The sequence below is a fragment of the Vombatus ursinus genome, unplaced genomic scaffold (assembly GCF_900497805.2).
Source record: "Vombatus ursinus unplaced genomic scaffold, bare-nosed wombat genome assembly UNPS02015106.1, whole genome shotgun sequence".
NCBI lineage: Eukaryota > Metazoa > Chordata > Mammalia > Diprotodontia > Vombatidae > Vombatus > Vombatus ursinus.
In genome coordinates, this window is record NW_020954884.1 from 1,882,764 (window position 1) to 1,900,413 (window position 17,650).

General features: G+C 40.8%; 2 protein-coding genes across 10 annotated transcripts in view; both read right to left on the reverse strand.

Annotated features, from left to right (window-relative positions):
* The window catches only part of TTC23L (tetratricopeptide repeat domain 23 like), a 38,515-nt gene extending 38,343 nt beyond the window's left edge, over positions 1 to 172 (reverse strand). The window contains exon 1 of the mRNA XM_027846286.1: positions 138 to 172. Within this exon, the coding sequence (XP_027702087.1) occupies positions 138 to 172 (35 nt within the window). The remainder of the gene's footprint in view (positions 1 to 137) is intronic.
* An 8,505-nt stretch (positions 173 to 8,677) lies between these two features.
* The window catches only part of RAI14 (retinoic acid induced 14), a 186,553-nt gene continuing 177,580 nt past the window's right edge, over positions 8,678 to 17,650 (reverse strand). For all 9 annotated transcript variants that reach the window (XM_027846254.1, XM_027846251.1, XM_027846253.1 and 6 more), the window contains 4 exons: positions 15,566 to 17,083; positions 14,020 to 14,169; positions 11,327 to 11,392; positions 8,678 to 10,618 (listed from right to left, as the gene is read on the reverse strand). In XM_027846254.1, the coding sequence (XP_027702055.1) occupies positions 10,541 to 10,618; positions 11,327 to 11,392; positions 14,020 to 14,169; positions 15,566 to 17,083 (1,812 nt within the window). In that variant the 3' untranslated portion in view covers positions 8,678 to 10,540. The remainder of the gene's footprint in view (positions 10,619 to 11,326; positions 11,393 to 14,019; positions 14,170 to 15,565; positions 17,084 to 17,650) is intronic.

The window sequence follows — 17,650 nt, forward strand, 5'->3', positions numbered from 1 at the left end:
GGTCACAAATTTCAGATACCTGGACCAAAACTTTAATGCTTTGCTGGTGCCAGTGGGGTTCGTTAGTTAGAATAAAGCTACAGAAGAGCTATAGATATTATATAATACATCTATTACTGATTAAAAAAAACTCTTACCAAAGATTTTTCACAAGTGGGAGGTCCCACTCCATGTCTCCCGAATTACTGTGACTTCAAAGCTCTGTTCTGCTTACATGTGGAAACAGGAGTCCCAGGTTGTGTTGCTGACCTCAGTAGGGATATAGATACATCGTTTCTTCCTACAGAGAAGCACAACTGACTAAAATAAGTCTGGTTATGAGATGTGCAGGAGCTGCTTCTTTTCCCTTGCCATTGTTTGTAGATGATTATCAGTTGAGAGACTTCATAAAAAACACAGTGCAGCTCCATACAGAGAGGTTTATATGTATATTTGTGTATATATGTAGGTATATATAATACTATAATTATATATAATGTATAACTATATAATTGTATATATTACTATAATTATATATACTATATAACTATGTGACTACAATTACATAATATATAACTATAATTATGACTATAACTATAATTATGTATATAATATTATATATATATTCATTTGTACTTTCTTTGGGAAAGAATAAATTAAAAAGGCCAGTAGCACAACCCTTTTGAATTAAAATCCCGTTATCATTTTTGCCTTATTTATAGTCATCCCACTTCATAATGTTTTTGTTTTAAAACCCAGAACACTAACAGCTTCACCTAAACCATGGAAATATTTAAACCAGCCATTTCACTGGCTGACTTGGGACTATGGGAGGAGAGACGTATGAAAATGAAATAGATAAATATGACTCAAAGGAGAATTGGTTAAAAACAAGTGTAAAAATAAAAAGCACTGTGGCTGATTATCCAATTGAGCAAAGAAGAGAACTACAGACTCAAAAAGACTTGATATCGTCTAGTCCAACTCATTTTCCTCTGAGTCATAAAGAAATGAAGGGTCACAGGGTCACATAGCCAGGGTCACATAGAGAATAGCAGAGCTAGGACTTTGTCTTATCTTCTTTATTTCACTACTCATTGGCAGACTAGAAACATTAATGGAACTGAAACTCATCTGTCTAGTTTCCCTTGTTAGTAACTGCTGGATATAGTTGAAATGCCTAGCTAATAATGAGGTTTGTAGCAAGGTGGATGTGGGCCGTGGTATCTACACTGTCCGATTCAGTCACCATGTCTGCTTGTTTTGCTTATTTAATAGGAGCAAGAGAAACTGGGGCATTTCCCATGGAGCTGGGCACATGTATTCTGGTCTCTCCTTCTGGGACCTGTGCTTCACTGAGATGACACCGCAACTCCAGATTGGTTCCCAGATATAGGGAAGGCATTGAAGATAACTTGCCTCAGAGTCAGGAGGAGCTATCCTCGCAGTGAACTACAAAAGGAACCAAGAAGAAACACTTCTCTTTCTTTCAGGACTCTTCCAGCTGCTGAAAGGTTGGATAAATCATGACAATAAAAACGTTTGCCTTGGTGAGCCCCAGAACTTGGCCACCTTCCTCTTTTTGCATTCTTTCGTACAGGCCAGTGACCAGCAAACTCGAGAAATGGATGTTTCTGTCCCTGGTGGCAACCTCATGAGTCCTAGAGGTTAAGAGGTTCTGAGCAGGTTGCTAACTGCCCAGCCAGAGATTATTTCCACAATAGCAGTACATCTCCAAGGAAAAGCACATCAAGAATGCCACAGGTAAAAACAACTAAGAAAGCCCAAGTCTGGCCAGGAGATACGGACTGTGCACGTTGCTCAAAGAAGGCAGGTCTGAGATGAAAATGAAATACCCATTTCATTAGTACCACAGTCTCCTTTTAGGAGACTCACATATGGATGGCGGGTAATATTGTTTTATGTTTTTGTATTTGTTAACGCACCTGATAGGGTTTCTGTGTTTTAAGCTATTTCAGTGGTAGAAGAAATAAAATGCTTCCTTACACTTGATATTCATGTTATACACTGGACTTTTTAGAAGGAACTCTGTTACCTGCTTTTTGTGAACATATGAGCAATACACTTAAATTGGTTTCATAAATTTCTCCATAGTTACTTCTGGGTGGGGGGCAATGAGTTATAAAGACAGAGAGTCATCTCTGGATAAACTGAGCCCACGTGAAATACAGAGAAGAGCCCCTTGTGGGAAAGGGACCCTCCTAGTCACATTTAAATGTTTTTGTTTGTTTGTTTTTGGTGACAAGAGAGGGAGGGGTGTGTTTGGAGGGTAAGGGTGGAGGAAGGAGAATTGGTTAAAAACAAGTGTAAAAATAAAAAGCATTAAAACTAAAAATGAGGTTTCTGTATAATTATTCAAATTATATATCAAATTAAGCTTCACAGAGCACTTTTTTTTTTAGCATTTAAGATCTCAAACTTTATTACAAAGTAATAATTGCTCAAACTATTTAGTAATGGTTAAAATAATAGAAAATTACACCAGTGGAGCAACTTAGATAAACCAAAACCAGAAGAAATAAAAAGTTTAATATTCTTTAAACCCAAGAACATTGTACTGTACTATACTGTAGTAATCTACAGTACTAACAATACTCTGGAAGGAATGATGAGGGAAATAATAATTGAATTGAAGTGGAGGAATCTTAAAAATGTGAAGATTGGATATAGAAACCAATGTTATTGTTTTTCAGTCATTTTTCAGTCATGTCCGACTCTTCATGACCACATTTGGGGTTTTCTTGGCAAAGACACTGGAATGGTTTGCCACTTCCTTCTCCAGGCCATTTTACAGATGAAGAAAATGAGTTAAGTAATTTGCCCAGGGTCACACAGCTAAGAAGTGTCCCGAGGCTAGATTTGAACTCATGAAGATAAGTCTTCCTGATTCCAGGCCCAGGACTCTATCCACTGTGAAGCCTAGCTGCCACATAATAATCAACAATGCATGACTATGTTTGCTGTCTAGACTGGCTTGCTCACCCTAACCTGTCTGAAGAGCACTTTTCTCACATGCCTAAGGGATGGGGGGAGGTAATACAAGTGTTATTATCCCCATTTTGTGGATGAAGAAACTGAGATTCTGTGAGGATAAGCGCTTCCCTTGTCCATGGTTCAACAGCTAAAAAGTGTCCAAAGCAGGGTATGAACCCAGGTATCCTGACTCCAGGGCCAATGCACATTCCATTGTGCCATGCTACCTTCTAAACCTAATATTAATAAATTCTGAACATTCGGATGAAGTCAATCACAGATCCTTGAGTACATAACACTCAAGGACATGTGGATAATAATCTGTGATTTCTTCCCTATGGGAAAAATTCATCTATATAGTTTGTACTTTTAGAGAGTTGCCTAAGGATAACTGATGAAGTGACTTACCTCAGGTCATAGAGAGTCAGAGGTGGGATTTGAACCCAATGCTTCCTGACTCCAAGTCCAACATTCCATCCACTAAAACCATATTGCCCCTCCTTTTCCCACATAACCTCAGGGAATGTTAAATCTGGCCTGTTTATCACTCATTATAATTTAATGTGAAAACCTGGGTTTGAGTTGCAGAGCTTTGTGGGCAAATGACCAAGGGCAAGTCTCTCAGTCTCTCTGAGTCTCAGAGTTTTGTATCTGGAAAAGAGGGATAATATAATAATAATGATGATAATAATGAGTCAAACGAAGGGGTTAGATTAGATGCTCTAAAGTTCTTTCCAGATCAAAATCCTGTGATTCCATGACTTACCTCATAGTTGTTGTAAAGGGAAGTAATTTGTAAATACATAAATGTGAGCTGTTATAATTATTCATTATTTTATTATACTATAATAAGTATAATTTTGAACTAATAACCCATTCCAGCAGTTCCTCATGGAGTTTCAAGATGATCTTGGGCTCTGCTACTTGGTATGCCAGTGTGGAGGGAGGCAGGAAGAGAGAGAGAGAGAGAGAGAGAGAGAGAGAGAAACTTGAAGAAGGGACCCAGTGACGAACATATGTCAAACAGGAACCAATCTTTTTGCCCCAGGATCCACCAAGTTGGATGCTAGGTGACGAATGTGTTGGCCACAGCAACTCCTGAAGACCGTGCACTAAGTTATAAGGTGGCGGCAGCCCGCAGATGGCTGGTGAGAGGTGCACTCACCCTGAGGAAATTTTAAGTATTGAGGCAAAGTAATTCTAATAAAACTAGAAAAAAATAACTGTCATAAGTCATATGCTGGGAGAGGCAGCACAAGGTAAAGAAACCTGCAGGCTGTACCTGGAGTCAGCGAGACCCAGGTTCAAATCCTGCCTCTAACATTTACCTGTCCTGTCAGTTTCCTCACCGGTAAAATGGTGATAAGAATAATACCTGTAGCACCTACCCCACAGTACCGTTGTGAGTTATGAGGTGTTACGTTTAAAAAAAAAAAGGCTTTGTAGCACTACAGAAACGTCAGTTATGATGATGGTCTCTTTTATGCTGCCCGGTGAAATCATAAATGACCTTGGAAATCCCTCCAGGAAACCACATTTTGGGGAAGGACAGAGGTGGGGGAGGGGGGTCAGTCTCGTTCGCCCCCACCCCGAAGTTGCTTTATTGTTTCTCAATTTTGGCCCTGGACGCGCTTCTGCCAGGGTGCGGGTGCGGGGAGGGCTTCCCTGACTGGGATCAACCCCCTTCCTGACCTGCTCCAGGGTCGGGAGCACTGATTACCTGATTGAGATAGTACAAACATACAATCAAAAATTCTCCTTCCGGGCTCCAAGGGTACAGGAAAGTGGGAGGAGGGGAGAAGCCGCTTGCTTATGGAGCAGCCTGGTTTCCCGTGGGAATGTCAGGGCACTTTGCCACCAGGAGAGCGCATCCTCTGCCGAGCTACGGAATGAGAGAGCTGAGCGGATCTGGAGACCCTTCTCTGCCACTGGCTTGCAGTCCGGCGAGTCAGACAATGGGGGTTACCAAGGCAACAGAACGCCGCGGCTGCTACTGCGGGGATCCTCAGTGCTAGGGGAAAACAGAACGCAGCCTTGGCGGTTGCCACGGCAACCGAAGGGAGGGATGCCCCGCGCGCTGGGAGCTCGGCTTGCTGGAGAGTGAGGGGGAGGCGAAGTGGGTTTGGGCACGATGACAGACGCTGGAAGGGATTAGGGTGCGCCCCACTTCCCACCCTTTCCTGTTCCTTGACCGCTTCTCTGGGTGGGGTGAGGGAATGACGCGAGCACAAATCATCCTCCCTCTTGGAAACCGTGGTCACTTTCCAGATTCCCAGATCTGCTCCCAAAAAGCCCCCTGTGTGGGAGCACGAAGAGGAACGACGTGCATTGGTCGAAAATTAGAGCGAGCAAAGTGGGCACGCCTGATTTTAGTGACCGCTCCCTAACCGCTTTTAGCAATAAGCATTCAGTACAGTCCTAGCCGAAGCACTAGGTTCTCCCTTACCCACCCAGAAAAAGTAGCGCCAGTTCAAATAGAGGCTTGGGGCACTGTTATCCCTTCACAGTGGCGTTTGCATTGTAAAGGATAACTGATCATGTTTATTGGGAGAACTGCTTTTCATGAATTATTTCATTTGATTTTTAACCCAAAATCTGTGAGATCAGTGGCATAAGTATTATTCCCAGTTTACACAGGGAGGAAGCTACAAGGGAAGTTAAAAAAGCTGCCCAAGGTCACACAGCCAGTCCTGTTGTAAAACAGCTCTTTCCCTACCACCAAAAGATGTCTTGAGGAGGCAGTGATTTAACACAAAGGAATGTATTGCTAATGGGGGAAATTTCAGGGGGAGATTGCTAAAGAAGTCCAGGAAAGGAGTGTTTTTTGACCTCGATCAAATCACACTGTTATAGCAGGAAACCTCCCCCACTATTTGGGAAAGGTAAGCCTGGTCCTGAGTAACCTATGGGAGAGTAATAACTTCAACCAGTCAATAAACATTAAGTGCCTACTGTGCACCAAGCACTATGCTAAGTACTGGAGATATACAAAATAGATAGTGTCTTCTCTCAAGAGATTTACAGTCTAATGGGAAAAGACAACACACCAGCCCCTAAAGGGTTACTTGAGGAGGTGGCCCCATGTCCCAAATGGACACCATCAGGTTCCTTGGCCTTGTGTGTGGCTAGCTCTACAAACTGATTTGGTGCTCTTCATTAACTTCTCTGGGTACTGTGCTCTTTATCTGTAAAACAAAGGGGGCAATATTTCATTCCAGTTCCAGATTTTTGGGGTTTATGTACTTTTGAGCCACTTCAGCCTGTCATGATTTCAGTATAAGTGATTAAGTAACCGTTTTAATAAAACTTAATTCCAATGACACAGAATTAAATTATGAGCCCTCACAGCACCAAGCAAAAGTTTCTCAAAGAGCCCATCTCCTTTACCTTTCTCCAACAACGAAGAAATAAAAAACCTAAATCTTTAGCACCTTTGCAACCCAGGAAGCATTTGGACAATATTTAATGTTTAGGCATTACAGAAGGCAAGCTGGCTATGCAGGTAGGGCTACCTCTTTTCTAATCCTTATTTTTCCTTAACCTTCAACAATCCAAGTAATTAATCTGCAAGTACTAGAAGCCAGGTTAGGATTGTTATTTAGAGGTGATGCCCTTCCAGGAAAAGACAGAGGGATTTAAAATATGCCTCTACTTTTGTTTGTGTTTGGAAGGGTGGGGGAAGAGATTGTCTGTTATATGGTATATGGTTATACAAATTGTGATATGATAAGTGGACGTGAGGAGTGGGGTGGGGTGGCAAGAGGGAAGGCAATCATCTCAGTCCCCCAAGGACCAAAGTGCTGGGTCATCAACTTGAGGGTGCTGGCAGCAGGGTGAAGAGTGGTTATCTGTGCCAGATGGTTCTAAGTTGAGTCTATATTAGATACTTGAGATCAACTTTAACTTGATTTCACTTACACTGTAGATATGGTCCTGGGGCTAATAACTTTTTTGTTGTTCAGTAGTTTCAGTTGTATCTGACTCTTCATGACCCCATTTGGGATTTTCTTGGCAAAGATACTGGAGTGGTTTGTCATTTCCTTCTCCAGCTCATTTTACAGCTGAGGAAATGAGGCAAACAGGGTTAAGTGATTTGCCCAGGGTCACACAGCTAGGAAGTGTCTGAGGCCAGATTTGAATTCAGGAAGATGAATCTTCCTGACTCCAGGCCCGGTACTCTATCAACTGTGCCACCTAGCTTGCCCATACTAATAGCTACATAATTAAATTAAAAGGGAAGTTAAGTTTCTAGGTCCCAAGCAGCTTTAGGTTTGTGAGTCACTATTATGTGTTCCCTTAAAATGTTCATAAGAAGCCTGATTGGATCACCCTAAAGAAAAAGCTGAGGTATTAATAAAATAATCCTTCTAATAATCTACGCAATCTGGGAGCAAGAAGGGAGGAAAACTGTACATACAATAGAAAGGAAACTTCAAATCTAGACTCAGCTTAGTCATCAAATTGTTTCGCACCTTTGAACAATTCTTTGAGCTCTTTCTTCTGAAAAAGGTGAAGGGAGATTGGATTGAATCCCTATGCTCCAAAGCACTGAACAGAGGCAAAATATTTACAAAGTTAAGCACATATTCACTTTCTGTTCTTGTTTTCTCATGTCCCTCCTTTGTAAGCTGCATGGAGGTAAAGTGGAAATACTAGACTTGGAACGGGTCATCTGGGTTTGAGTAGATCTGTTTGGCCTTGTTCTGTTTATCATTTTTAGCAATCACTCAGAGTAAGGCATACATGGTAAGCTCACCAAAATTGCAGATGAACATAGACAGAAAAGTTAGTTAACCCACTAGAGTCAGGATCAAAGAAACTCTTGATAGGTTAGAGCATTAAGATGAGTAATGAAATAAGGGATAAATGAAAAATCTTGTATTTGGGTATGAAAAATCAAATGATAAGATGAGGGAAACATGGATAGCAGTTGTTCTGAAAAAGATCTGGGATTTTCAGTGGACTACAAGTTTGAGATGAATCAGAAGTGTGATGAGGCACCCTCACCCGTGGGTGGGTAGGCTTTGTACATTTTTGACAGTGACCCATGAGTAAGATCCCACCCTTTTTGTTTTGGGTTTGAAAGAGCCAATGTCATAGAAATAAGCATGAATGGGTTGTGATGTTTCTCGTATATCATCATGTTATCTTTCCCCCAAAGCCCATTGGTCTTCTAAACTTCCTTCTCACTACTGAGAGAATCTTTTAATCATTCAAGTTCACAACACCCTTGATTCCTCACCCCACATATCCCAATCACTTGTTAGATCTTGCCTAGAATATCTCTTTTTCCTCTCTACTCATGAAGCCATCACTGTAGTTCAGGCCCTTATCATTTAGAATACTGCAATGGCCTCCTAATTGGTTCCCCCCATTCCTCCAAACTCCCTATCCTTCGGAGTCACTATATTCATATTCATGGTGGATTTAGTGAAGACACCTGATTGACTCCAGCCACACTGAAGCTCAGAACTCCTAAGCTCAAGTGATCCAATGGGCTTCAGCAATCCCAGCAAGCAGGGACTAGGGAGGTGGGAGCTGCCATCCCGGCTGATAAGTATTTTTCATTTGATTACTACTTTTAATGGATATAGCTAAAATTCGATAGTTTCTCCCTAAAATAGTACAAATAGCTAAATACCACATTTCTTCTTCCCAAACTACATAAGTGGTGAATGAGAAAACGAAAAACTGGACAGAGATGAAAACAATGGAACCAAAGTTTATTTTCTGCATAAACTCCTGTAAATTACAAAGACAAAAATGCTAGTCTATAGTGTATAACTTTTCAATATTTAACCAAGATACTTGTAATAAATATGCATAATGAAACAAAGTAAAAGACTAAAATTGTCAGGAAACTATAAAATGTCTCAAGTTTTAGATTCTGCAGCATTCGTGTGCTGGAATTTTTTGTGTGTGTTTTCTTAAGTGCGGACCCCCCAAAAAAGTCCTTTCACATTTCTTTGGAGATTTTTCAAAATTGTCAAATTACAGTTAAACAACTTAAGTAACTCCAAGACCTATTATTTGATGGGAAGTTTTAAAGCCATTTTGCTTTGCCATTGTTTAGAGAGCACATGCTCTAGACAGCACTGAGTCAGTAAGCCTTGAGCCACTGTCCACTCAGTCAAAGCAGACACAGGCTTCTGGGTGGAACCACTTAGAGATTTTTTTTTTTAAATATATGTATACCTCAGTAAGAACAAAGCCATAAGTGAAGCTACAAGCAAATTAGACAAGTTTTAACTTCTAAGTATGGCATGGGAATGGGAATTCTTCCATAGATCTTTGCTATGCACTATGAGGGCTGGATCATATCAAGGTTTTACCAATTTTCAATGACTGGCATTAGCCATGCTCCCAATGTTTGGAAAAGTAAGCACAGTTATGATGTCTTGACATTCAGCCAAAAGAGCAAGGCTGATGTTCATCAGGAATGCTTGACAGCTCCAAGAGCACAGACAGATGGCCAGACCTCCTAGTATCTGCTGGGACTTTGTGATGAGCTGAGAGTACTTCTAGTACATTTTGCTACAGCTGAAAACTTTTACCCAAAGACATTTTAAGTCTAAAGCATGGTTATCTAAAATATTTTGTTAAAATAGTGTAATGCAAATTTTACATAGTAAATGGCTTAGATACCAAAAACCTGTAATGGCCAATAAAAATATAATGGAGAAAAAACATCTTTACAAAAGTGAGGTTAGGAACTATGAGGCATTTCTTTTGGTTGTAAACGCACTGTTTACTGTAATCCCTTGTTGAAAAGCATGGACTTGGGTTTCCTGAGCTTCATGGACAACAGTAGTAGGCAAGCTTTGCATAGGTTGTTTGCAATGTGTCTTTTAAAGGTTTTTTTTTAAATCTTTAATGTCAACTCATTTATGTTTTTAACCTATATATTTTAGTTAATCCTATTCATCCAATTGCTGGACTGAATAGCATAGCTCTAAGAGATGAAAGGTAGAAGAAGGAAAAAAATGATGGGGAATTGGGTATGCACTCCATCCAGAGGACATGATGAGGGGTTTTGCAGTGTACCTTGTAACCAGTGCCAGGGTTAATTTGGTTAGAAATTAAATCATGTTAAGGGTTAATGTCAGCCTAAAATGTTGGTGCTTTTAACTAAAAGTAGGGATAGGTGGACAGCCATGGGAAAAGGATCTCTAACAGCAAGGATTGACTAACACCAAGGGCTGTGGGGGTTTGCAGGTCACTACCATCCCCATCCAACAGACCACCTCAGTGAAGTCCCTTAGCCCCACAGACCCAAACCAGGTGTGGCATCAGCTAACACCAAGATCTGGACTTAACAGCCTCAGCTCATCACAAGGCTAGTACTTTAGGTCTTAAAGTCAACAGACAATTCTGAAGAATGGAAGGTCTTCTCTTAGGGACAGTCCTCACAAGTCCTTGTGTAGGGTAGAAGCTGAGAGGGCAGCTATGTGAACTCACAGTGCATACAACAAATGAGCAAAATGGCAGTGGCTGCCAACCCTAACTCCTGCTTTAAGGCAAATATGGCAAATGTGAGGGGTTGGTGCTGAGTTCCAGACAGTCTGTCTCACTTCTTTTGTGATTGGTTTTTACACATGGTGAGAATTTGCTTCAGTACTTTTTGGACATCTTCATCCATCTGACCCTAGGAAATTTAGATAAAAATACAATTAATATGACAAACACATTTGAAGAGACATAGACCATAACATCCCCTTTACTTGTGGTGAACCCTCTGACAATCATGAGGCACTTTACCCAGAAACTTTTCTGTCCTCTTCATTTAGGAAAGGATTAACTCTATTGTACAGGTCTGGACATTTCACTTCCAGAGGAAACTAAAGCAAAGGTCAAGTGACTTTTCTCTCAGGTATTCAGTGACCTAAGGGTGCCTCTGGCCAAAGTTCTCAAGCCTAATTAGTCACCATATTGAAGTCTTAGCCCCAGGCTAGTAAGCCATTGGAAAAACTCATTCCCACCAAAGGAAACACTTAAAACAGCATGTTCTGTGGATGATATATCAACAGTACCATCAGACTATACAAAGGAAAGCAAATTGTTAAAATATTTCCAGAGAATTCTGCCTCTCAATTTCCTACTTAGCTTTTGTAGAAAGGAGTCAAGAGGGAAGGACACAAATTTCCTCAAGTAGACAAAAGTCAATGAAAAGGACCCTTTAATATTTCAAATTAAAGAAGTCCTTGCTTTTGCTCTCCTATGTCAGTGTTCATATTTGTTGTTGGTGTTTGTTATTAAGTCACCTTCTATGGATGGTTTAGCTAAGGGGACAACTTTAAAAAAATCTTTTTTGGTAAAGGAAGGGGGGACGTATTTCTGTAGATTGTGACTGTACCTGTACAGCATACAGAAGATGCATTCTGTAAACTGAGACAATCTCCTGGTGTTGTTTCTTGGACTCCTGGAATTTAAAAAAGATTAATATGAAAAGGAGTTCTCAGTCATCAGGAAAACCTAACAAAAAGTTGGGTCAAAGTGAAGTCCATGGGATTCCTCTCAGATGCCACCCTAATATCTGAGATTTCTGGATAGGTGTTTTTTTTCTCTTTACAAGGCTGCAGGCTCATCACATATTATAATTCCAGAGACATGGTGGTAATTTTAGGAAAGTCTTACCATTTAATATCCTACTAGCAGATTACGCAAATGCTGGGAAAAGCTATGATTTCATTGGCTTGGGAGGGTGAGGCCTGCCAGTGCTCTAACAAAGCAGGTTAACAACCCATCTGTGACTTAGTACATAAGTCTGAGTAAAATGCCTGAGACAGAGTAGTTAAGTGACTTGCATAGGCTTACCCAGCTAGTAAATGTCAGAGGTGAAACTTGAACTCAGGTATTTGTGACTCCAAGCCTAACTCTCTAGTTACTATATAATTCTGCATCTACATCTACTTATTACTATTATATAAAGGACAACAATACCTGATGTTTACATATCACTAAATAGTTTATATATGCATGTAAATATGTACACACACACACACACACACACACACACACACACACACACACACACACGCCCGGCGCTAGGTGGTATAGCAGATAGAACACTGGGGGCCTGGAGTCAGGAAGACCTGAGTTCAAATCCAAACTCAGACATTCACTAGCTGTGAGACTCTGGGTAAGTCACTTAACACCTATTTGCCTCAGTTCCTCATTTCCAAAATTCGGATATACTGGAGAAGGAAATAGCAAACCACTCCAGTATCTTTGCTATGAAAAACCCATAGATATAACATCGATGGGGTCATGTAAAGTTGGACATGACTAAACAAGTTTTATATATGTGTGTGTCTATGTGTATGTATATAATGTGTGTATATTCATTTACAAGGTTGTAATAGCTTATTTATGAAAAGAAAGGGATACCTAGAACTATAAGCAACAGAAAGCCCCCTTTCTTCCTATTTAGATGCACTGTGGTCACAGTCTTATTACTGCATGGTTAGTATTTTTGCTCTGAGGGGCAGGGCAGTCAGAAGGGTGAAGCATTGACACTGGCTTTTGCATCCGGTGCAATGAATCACTCAGAACCTGAGGGTTCAAACAAATACTACATTTAATAAAAATATATTCACAAACATGCCCCAGGTAAAAAGTGGTTAAAAAGGTAATTCAAGAAGATAAAAGCTGATAGTGAGAAGGTGCCCTGGGGTTTTAGGAGTTCCCTTCTAAGGACTATTTTTATATTCATTTTATCTGAACAACCCACAGCTGGGTCCCAGGATCAATCCACCTGGGGACAAATCAATCTCAAACTGTCCCAGGTCTGAACTAAACCTTCTTTGCTCAAAACAGTACTAGTTAGTATTGTGGGAGTATGTGGATGGTAGGTTAACTCATGCCTTCCCAGTTCCACCAGTACCCTGGTCCTCAATATTAAGACATCCAAAGGATGGCTGTATTGGGACCCTAGAACACTAAGGTCCAATGCCAGTTCTGCACTGAAGACATCACTATATTCTGAAACCAGAGATAATTGGGAGACAGTCACCCTCATCTTCATTATATATGATAACTATAAACTGGATGCTTGTCAACTAAGAACTAGGAGTATATAAGGGGGGAGGGGAGAGGAGGGGAGGAGAAAGAAGGTATTTTACAGGTTAGATCCAGTATAGCATCCAGGAATGAGGGGAAATTTGTGTATATTTAATCATCACAGATTCCAGCCCCTAATAAGAACATTCTCTTCTAAAATCCCAAGGCAACCTGCAATGGTAGAGGAAATTTCCTCACCGGGAATTCCTCACACATGAAATCACAGGTATAGTCCCTCTTCCTATATAATTGTGAGGGAGGTTTTTAATTTAAAAAGTTATTTTAAAAACCTGAGGTGCAATCTTAAAAAGCAACTCAGATTTGAGTTAGTTACTGGAGAAAGAGGGGGAAAGGGGATAAATAAGAGAAGTCTAGGGGCAAGGGAATTAGTATTTATATAGTGCCTACTTATAGGTCAGGCATGTGCTAAGTGCTTCATAAATATTATCTCATTTGATCCTGTAAAGTAGGCATTGTTATCATCCCCATTTTACAATTGGGGAAACTGAGGCAAACCGAGGTTAAATAATTTGCCCAGGTCACACAGCTACTAAGTATCTGAGGCTGGATTTGAGCTTAGATCTTCCTGACTCCAAGCCTAGTGCTGTATCCACTAGCTATCGAAAGAGAAAAAGAGACAGAGAAAAAATTGAGAAGATAGGAAAGAAAGGGGGGGGGAGACAAAACAGTGAAGAGAGGAGAGGAGGAAGGGAGAGAAGGGGAGGGGGAGCAGAAGAGGGAGGGAGAAGGAGAGGGAGAGACGGAGACAAACACATAGATACAGACAGAGAGAAGAGAGAGAATGCCTTCTCCCTCCCCTCCCAACTCATTTTGTTTTAGTTATTTTTTCCATCCTTTCACCTTCACCCCCAAGTAAACCAAGGCAGAGAAGGTCACTCCTGCCAGTAGATACTTTTTTAGGCCCTTTCAGCTGAGTTGGCCTGTGCTGCTTCACTCAACCTGTCAAAGGAAATAAGTCAAACTCACTGTCAGCTGATTCTGTAGCTGCTTCACTTGCTGCTGCAGGGCCTCCAGCTGTTGACTTTGCCTCTTGGATGCACTGGTAGAGTAGGAAAGCTGAGAGAGGCTGTTCAAAGCTTCCTTTAATTTGATGACTTCCTTGGACATCTCATTTATCTAATGAAATGAGAGCTGCATTAGGATACCTGCAGAACCAACATCAAAGGCACGCCTCTAGTCTAATCGTCTAATTTCTTCTACAGTGTTACTATGCAAGGCAACCAAAAAGAGCAAAACTTGCTTGTGCCCAATTTAAATTAGCATTTGCATTAATTGTTTTTGTTCTGATGGGCCTAGTTTATAAAAACTCTGGCATGGCTTCCTGATTTTATCTCTTAAGAATAAATGCACTAGAAAAACAGCCAGCAATGTCCAGAACAAACACCAATATCCTCAATTTAGAGAAAGAAAGCCATGGTGCCAAAGTCACACAGCTGCCAGATAGGGGTAAGTCCTAGTCCCTATTCTCTGGATAGATTACTCTAAAGCAAGGGGTCCTCTTTAGGTTTGTGCAGTTCTTAGATAACGTATTGTATTTCAGATGGCACTACCCAGTTCATATCCTCAAACAAAACAAAACAAAACAACCAACCCCAAACCCCGCAATGTTCCTGCCAATGACACTGGAAGCTTTTGACAGAGTGGTTAATTAGGGATGCTGAAACAGACTCAGACAATGAACAATTCTTCAGAAAGAGCTGCTACTGTTGTTCGTCCTCTTGTGTCCCAGGGACAATTCTGGCTCCTCAGAGAAAACACTCCTCCCTTTCCCCCTCCAACCTTCCTTTGAAAATGAGGCCCAGGGAGTATTTCCACCAGCTTTGGTAGAAATCAATTATCCTAGAGCAGTGGCTCTTAAGCTTTTTGGTCTTGGACCAATTTACTCTCAAAAATCAGTGAGGCCCCTTCAAAGAGCTTTTGTTTATGTAGGTTTTACCTATTGATACTTTCTATATTAGGAATTAAAAATGTCTTAACTATTATTATGAAAATACTTTTGACCTTGACTTTTGACCCTGAAAGGTCACCAGATCACACTTTTGAGAATCTCTCCTTTAAGGAAGGGATTAAGGTTGAAGCGTATTCAGGTTTTCAGTGGGGGAAAAAATGGAATTTTTATTCAAGAACAAGGTTCAAAGTTGGCAAGTTTACCTTTGATAGAAGACATTGGTTAGGTTTCTGCATGATGATTTTTATAGATGCATGAAATCAGAGCACTCAACAACTGAAAATGCTTTATGGACCTTTATTTTAAACACTCCATGCTTTTAAATGAGTGAATGAGTATATATATCCTATTCATGGTTCTTTAGGCTGCCCTGGAGACAAATGAATCCACATATTCCAGGAAGATAACAAAATCATGGAAGTTAGTGGTAAAGAATACTGTTTTATGTATTGTGGTAGCCTGGGGATGAGAATGAATAAACAGCCTTTTTTTCCTTGTAGGACAGTAAACTTTCAGGAAATTCCTACAGGGCTGCATTACAGGAAAAAAAAATGTTTCACTAACCTTCTTGTCTTTATCCTCTTCCAATTTTGAAGAGCTCTCAGAATATCTTTTCATTTCTGTAAGTTCTTCTTGGGCTTGTTGGCACTTTTGATGAAGTTCATTTACCTCCTGCTCCTTAGTTTTCAGGAGATTTTGAATACTGTCCTTTTCCCTTTTTATCTGTGAGACCTCATTTCTCACCTGAGCCACTTCTAAGGATGCCTTCTCTCTCTCCTTCACTGAATCCTTCAGTTTAGATGTCAATACACTCACTTCACCTTCCAAAGACAACTGGAGCTTTTCATAGGAGGCTCGAGGCACCATGGCGTCGTTCATTGCTGCTTTTTCTTCCAAAAGATGTTTCTCAAGATTCGCCACTTCAGTTTCCTTGCCTGCCAGCTGCTCTTTGAGATTGCTGATTTTCTCCTCCATTTCTTTTGCAGCGCTCCGGAGTGTGGTTATCACTTGCAAATGTTCTGTGATGGACACAGAATTCTGCTTCTGAACATCAACTAGCTGCTTGAGTTGCGTTACTTCATTTAATACCTTTGAATACTGGGACTTCATTTCAGATAGCTCATCCTCAGCTTTCACCCTGGACACATTTGTCACCTGAATAAGCTTCTCGTGCTCATCTTTATGGATATATTCAGAAGTGACGTCCTCCAGTGACTTCCTCTTCCTGTAGTCCTCGAGCTCAGCCTGGGCTTCCTTGTACAGCTGGGAGAGCTCAGTCACCTGCTTATTGAGTTCATCGATCATTCTGTTCATTGCTTCTTTCATGTCTCCAGCCTCATCACTGGCTTCTTGTGGTGCCTGACTTTTCAACGTGTCTTGTAATTTCTTGATTTCTTCTTGAGCGTCTTTGTATTTTTCAATTAAAAAGGCTTTCTCTTGGTTCATATTCTCAATCACAGAGCAATATGAATTTCTTATTTTCTCATACTCTTCCACAGGTGGCTTGATGGCCAGGCTTTTCTCCTTTTCTTCAAGTTTCCCCTCCAACTCTCTCACTTTCTCTTTATTCCTTTCACTTTCTTCTAATGCATCCTGGAGATCTTGCTTGAGCTTTTCAACTGCTTCATCCGTGGCCCTCAGCTCATGGAGATTTGAGTAACTGTTATCTTCCCTTTCCGGAGCAACAAGGCCTAATTTCATCTGCTTCTGCACATTCAAGACCTCTTTCATAGCCTCTTCATACTTGCTCTGGGTTTCCTTTAGCTTTTGGCTGAGGTCAGAGCCATTCTCTGAAATCTCGGAGCTGTTTAAACAAATTGATTCTGGAACTCGAGATTGAAGCTGGGCTTTTAACTCCCTCCTTTCAGCTTCCGAGCTATCCAGTTTCATCTGCACATCCTGTAAAACTTCCTGTAGCTGCTGAATTTTTATGTCACTGCTGCTAGTGCCTTTACTCAAAGTATGAGTTAAAACAAAGGCCGAGGTTTCACTCGGTTTATCTGCTATTGGAACCAAGTCAGTCTGGGTAGAATGGTAAGAGTCAATGCTTAAGTCTGCCTCCCCTTCCTTGGGTGTTCTGGCCTGTTTAAAAAAAAAAAAAGAATTAAACATTACCAGTATAATAAGGAGCTGACCAAGTAACTGAAGAGTGAAAGAAGGATTTCAACATCTATTACTTGAATGGAACACGGTTACCTATCAATGTCCATTTCCTAGGCTATGCAGCCTTAGGGAGAAATGTCATTCAGGACATGGGAGAAGCAACCCATGTCCCACGGGGTACTCTTCTGTTACACCAACTAATACTGCACCACCACTAAGATGAGATGCCCTGGAATGTCTTGAAAATACCACAAATTACTGGTTTTCTCTGAAGCTGTCAAGGCCCTTCTCCTGGGAAGAATGCAGGAGGATTTTTCCCCCTCTTTTCTGTACATGGGAGAACATGTCACTTAATAATAAAAGCTAACATTCTTATAGTGCTTACTATATGCCAGGCACTATGCTAAGTGCTTTATGATTATTATCTCATTTGATCCTCATGACCCTGGGAGGTAGGGTCTTCATTTCACAAATGAGGAAACTGAGGCAAAGAGAGGTCAATTGACTTGGCCAGAGTCATACAGCTAGTATGTGAGGTAACTCAGG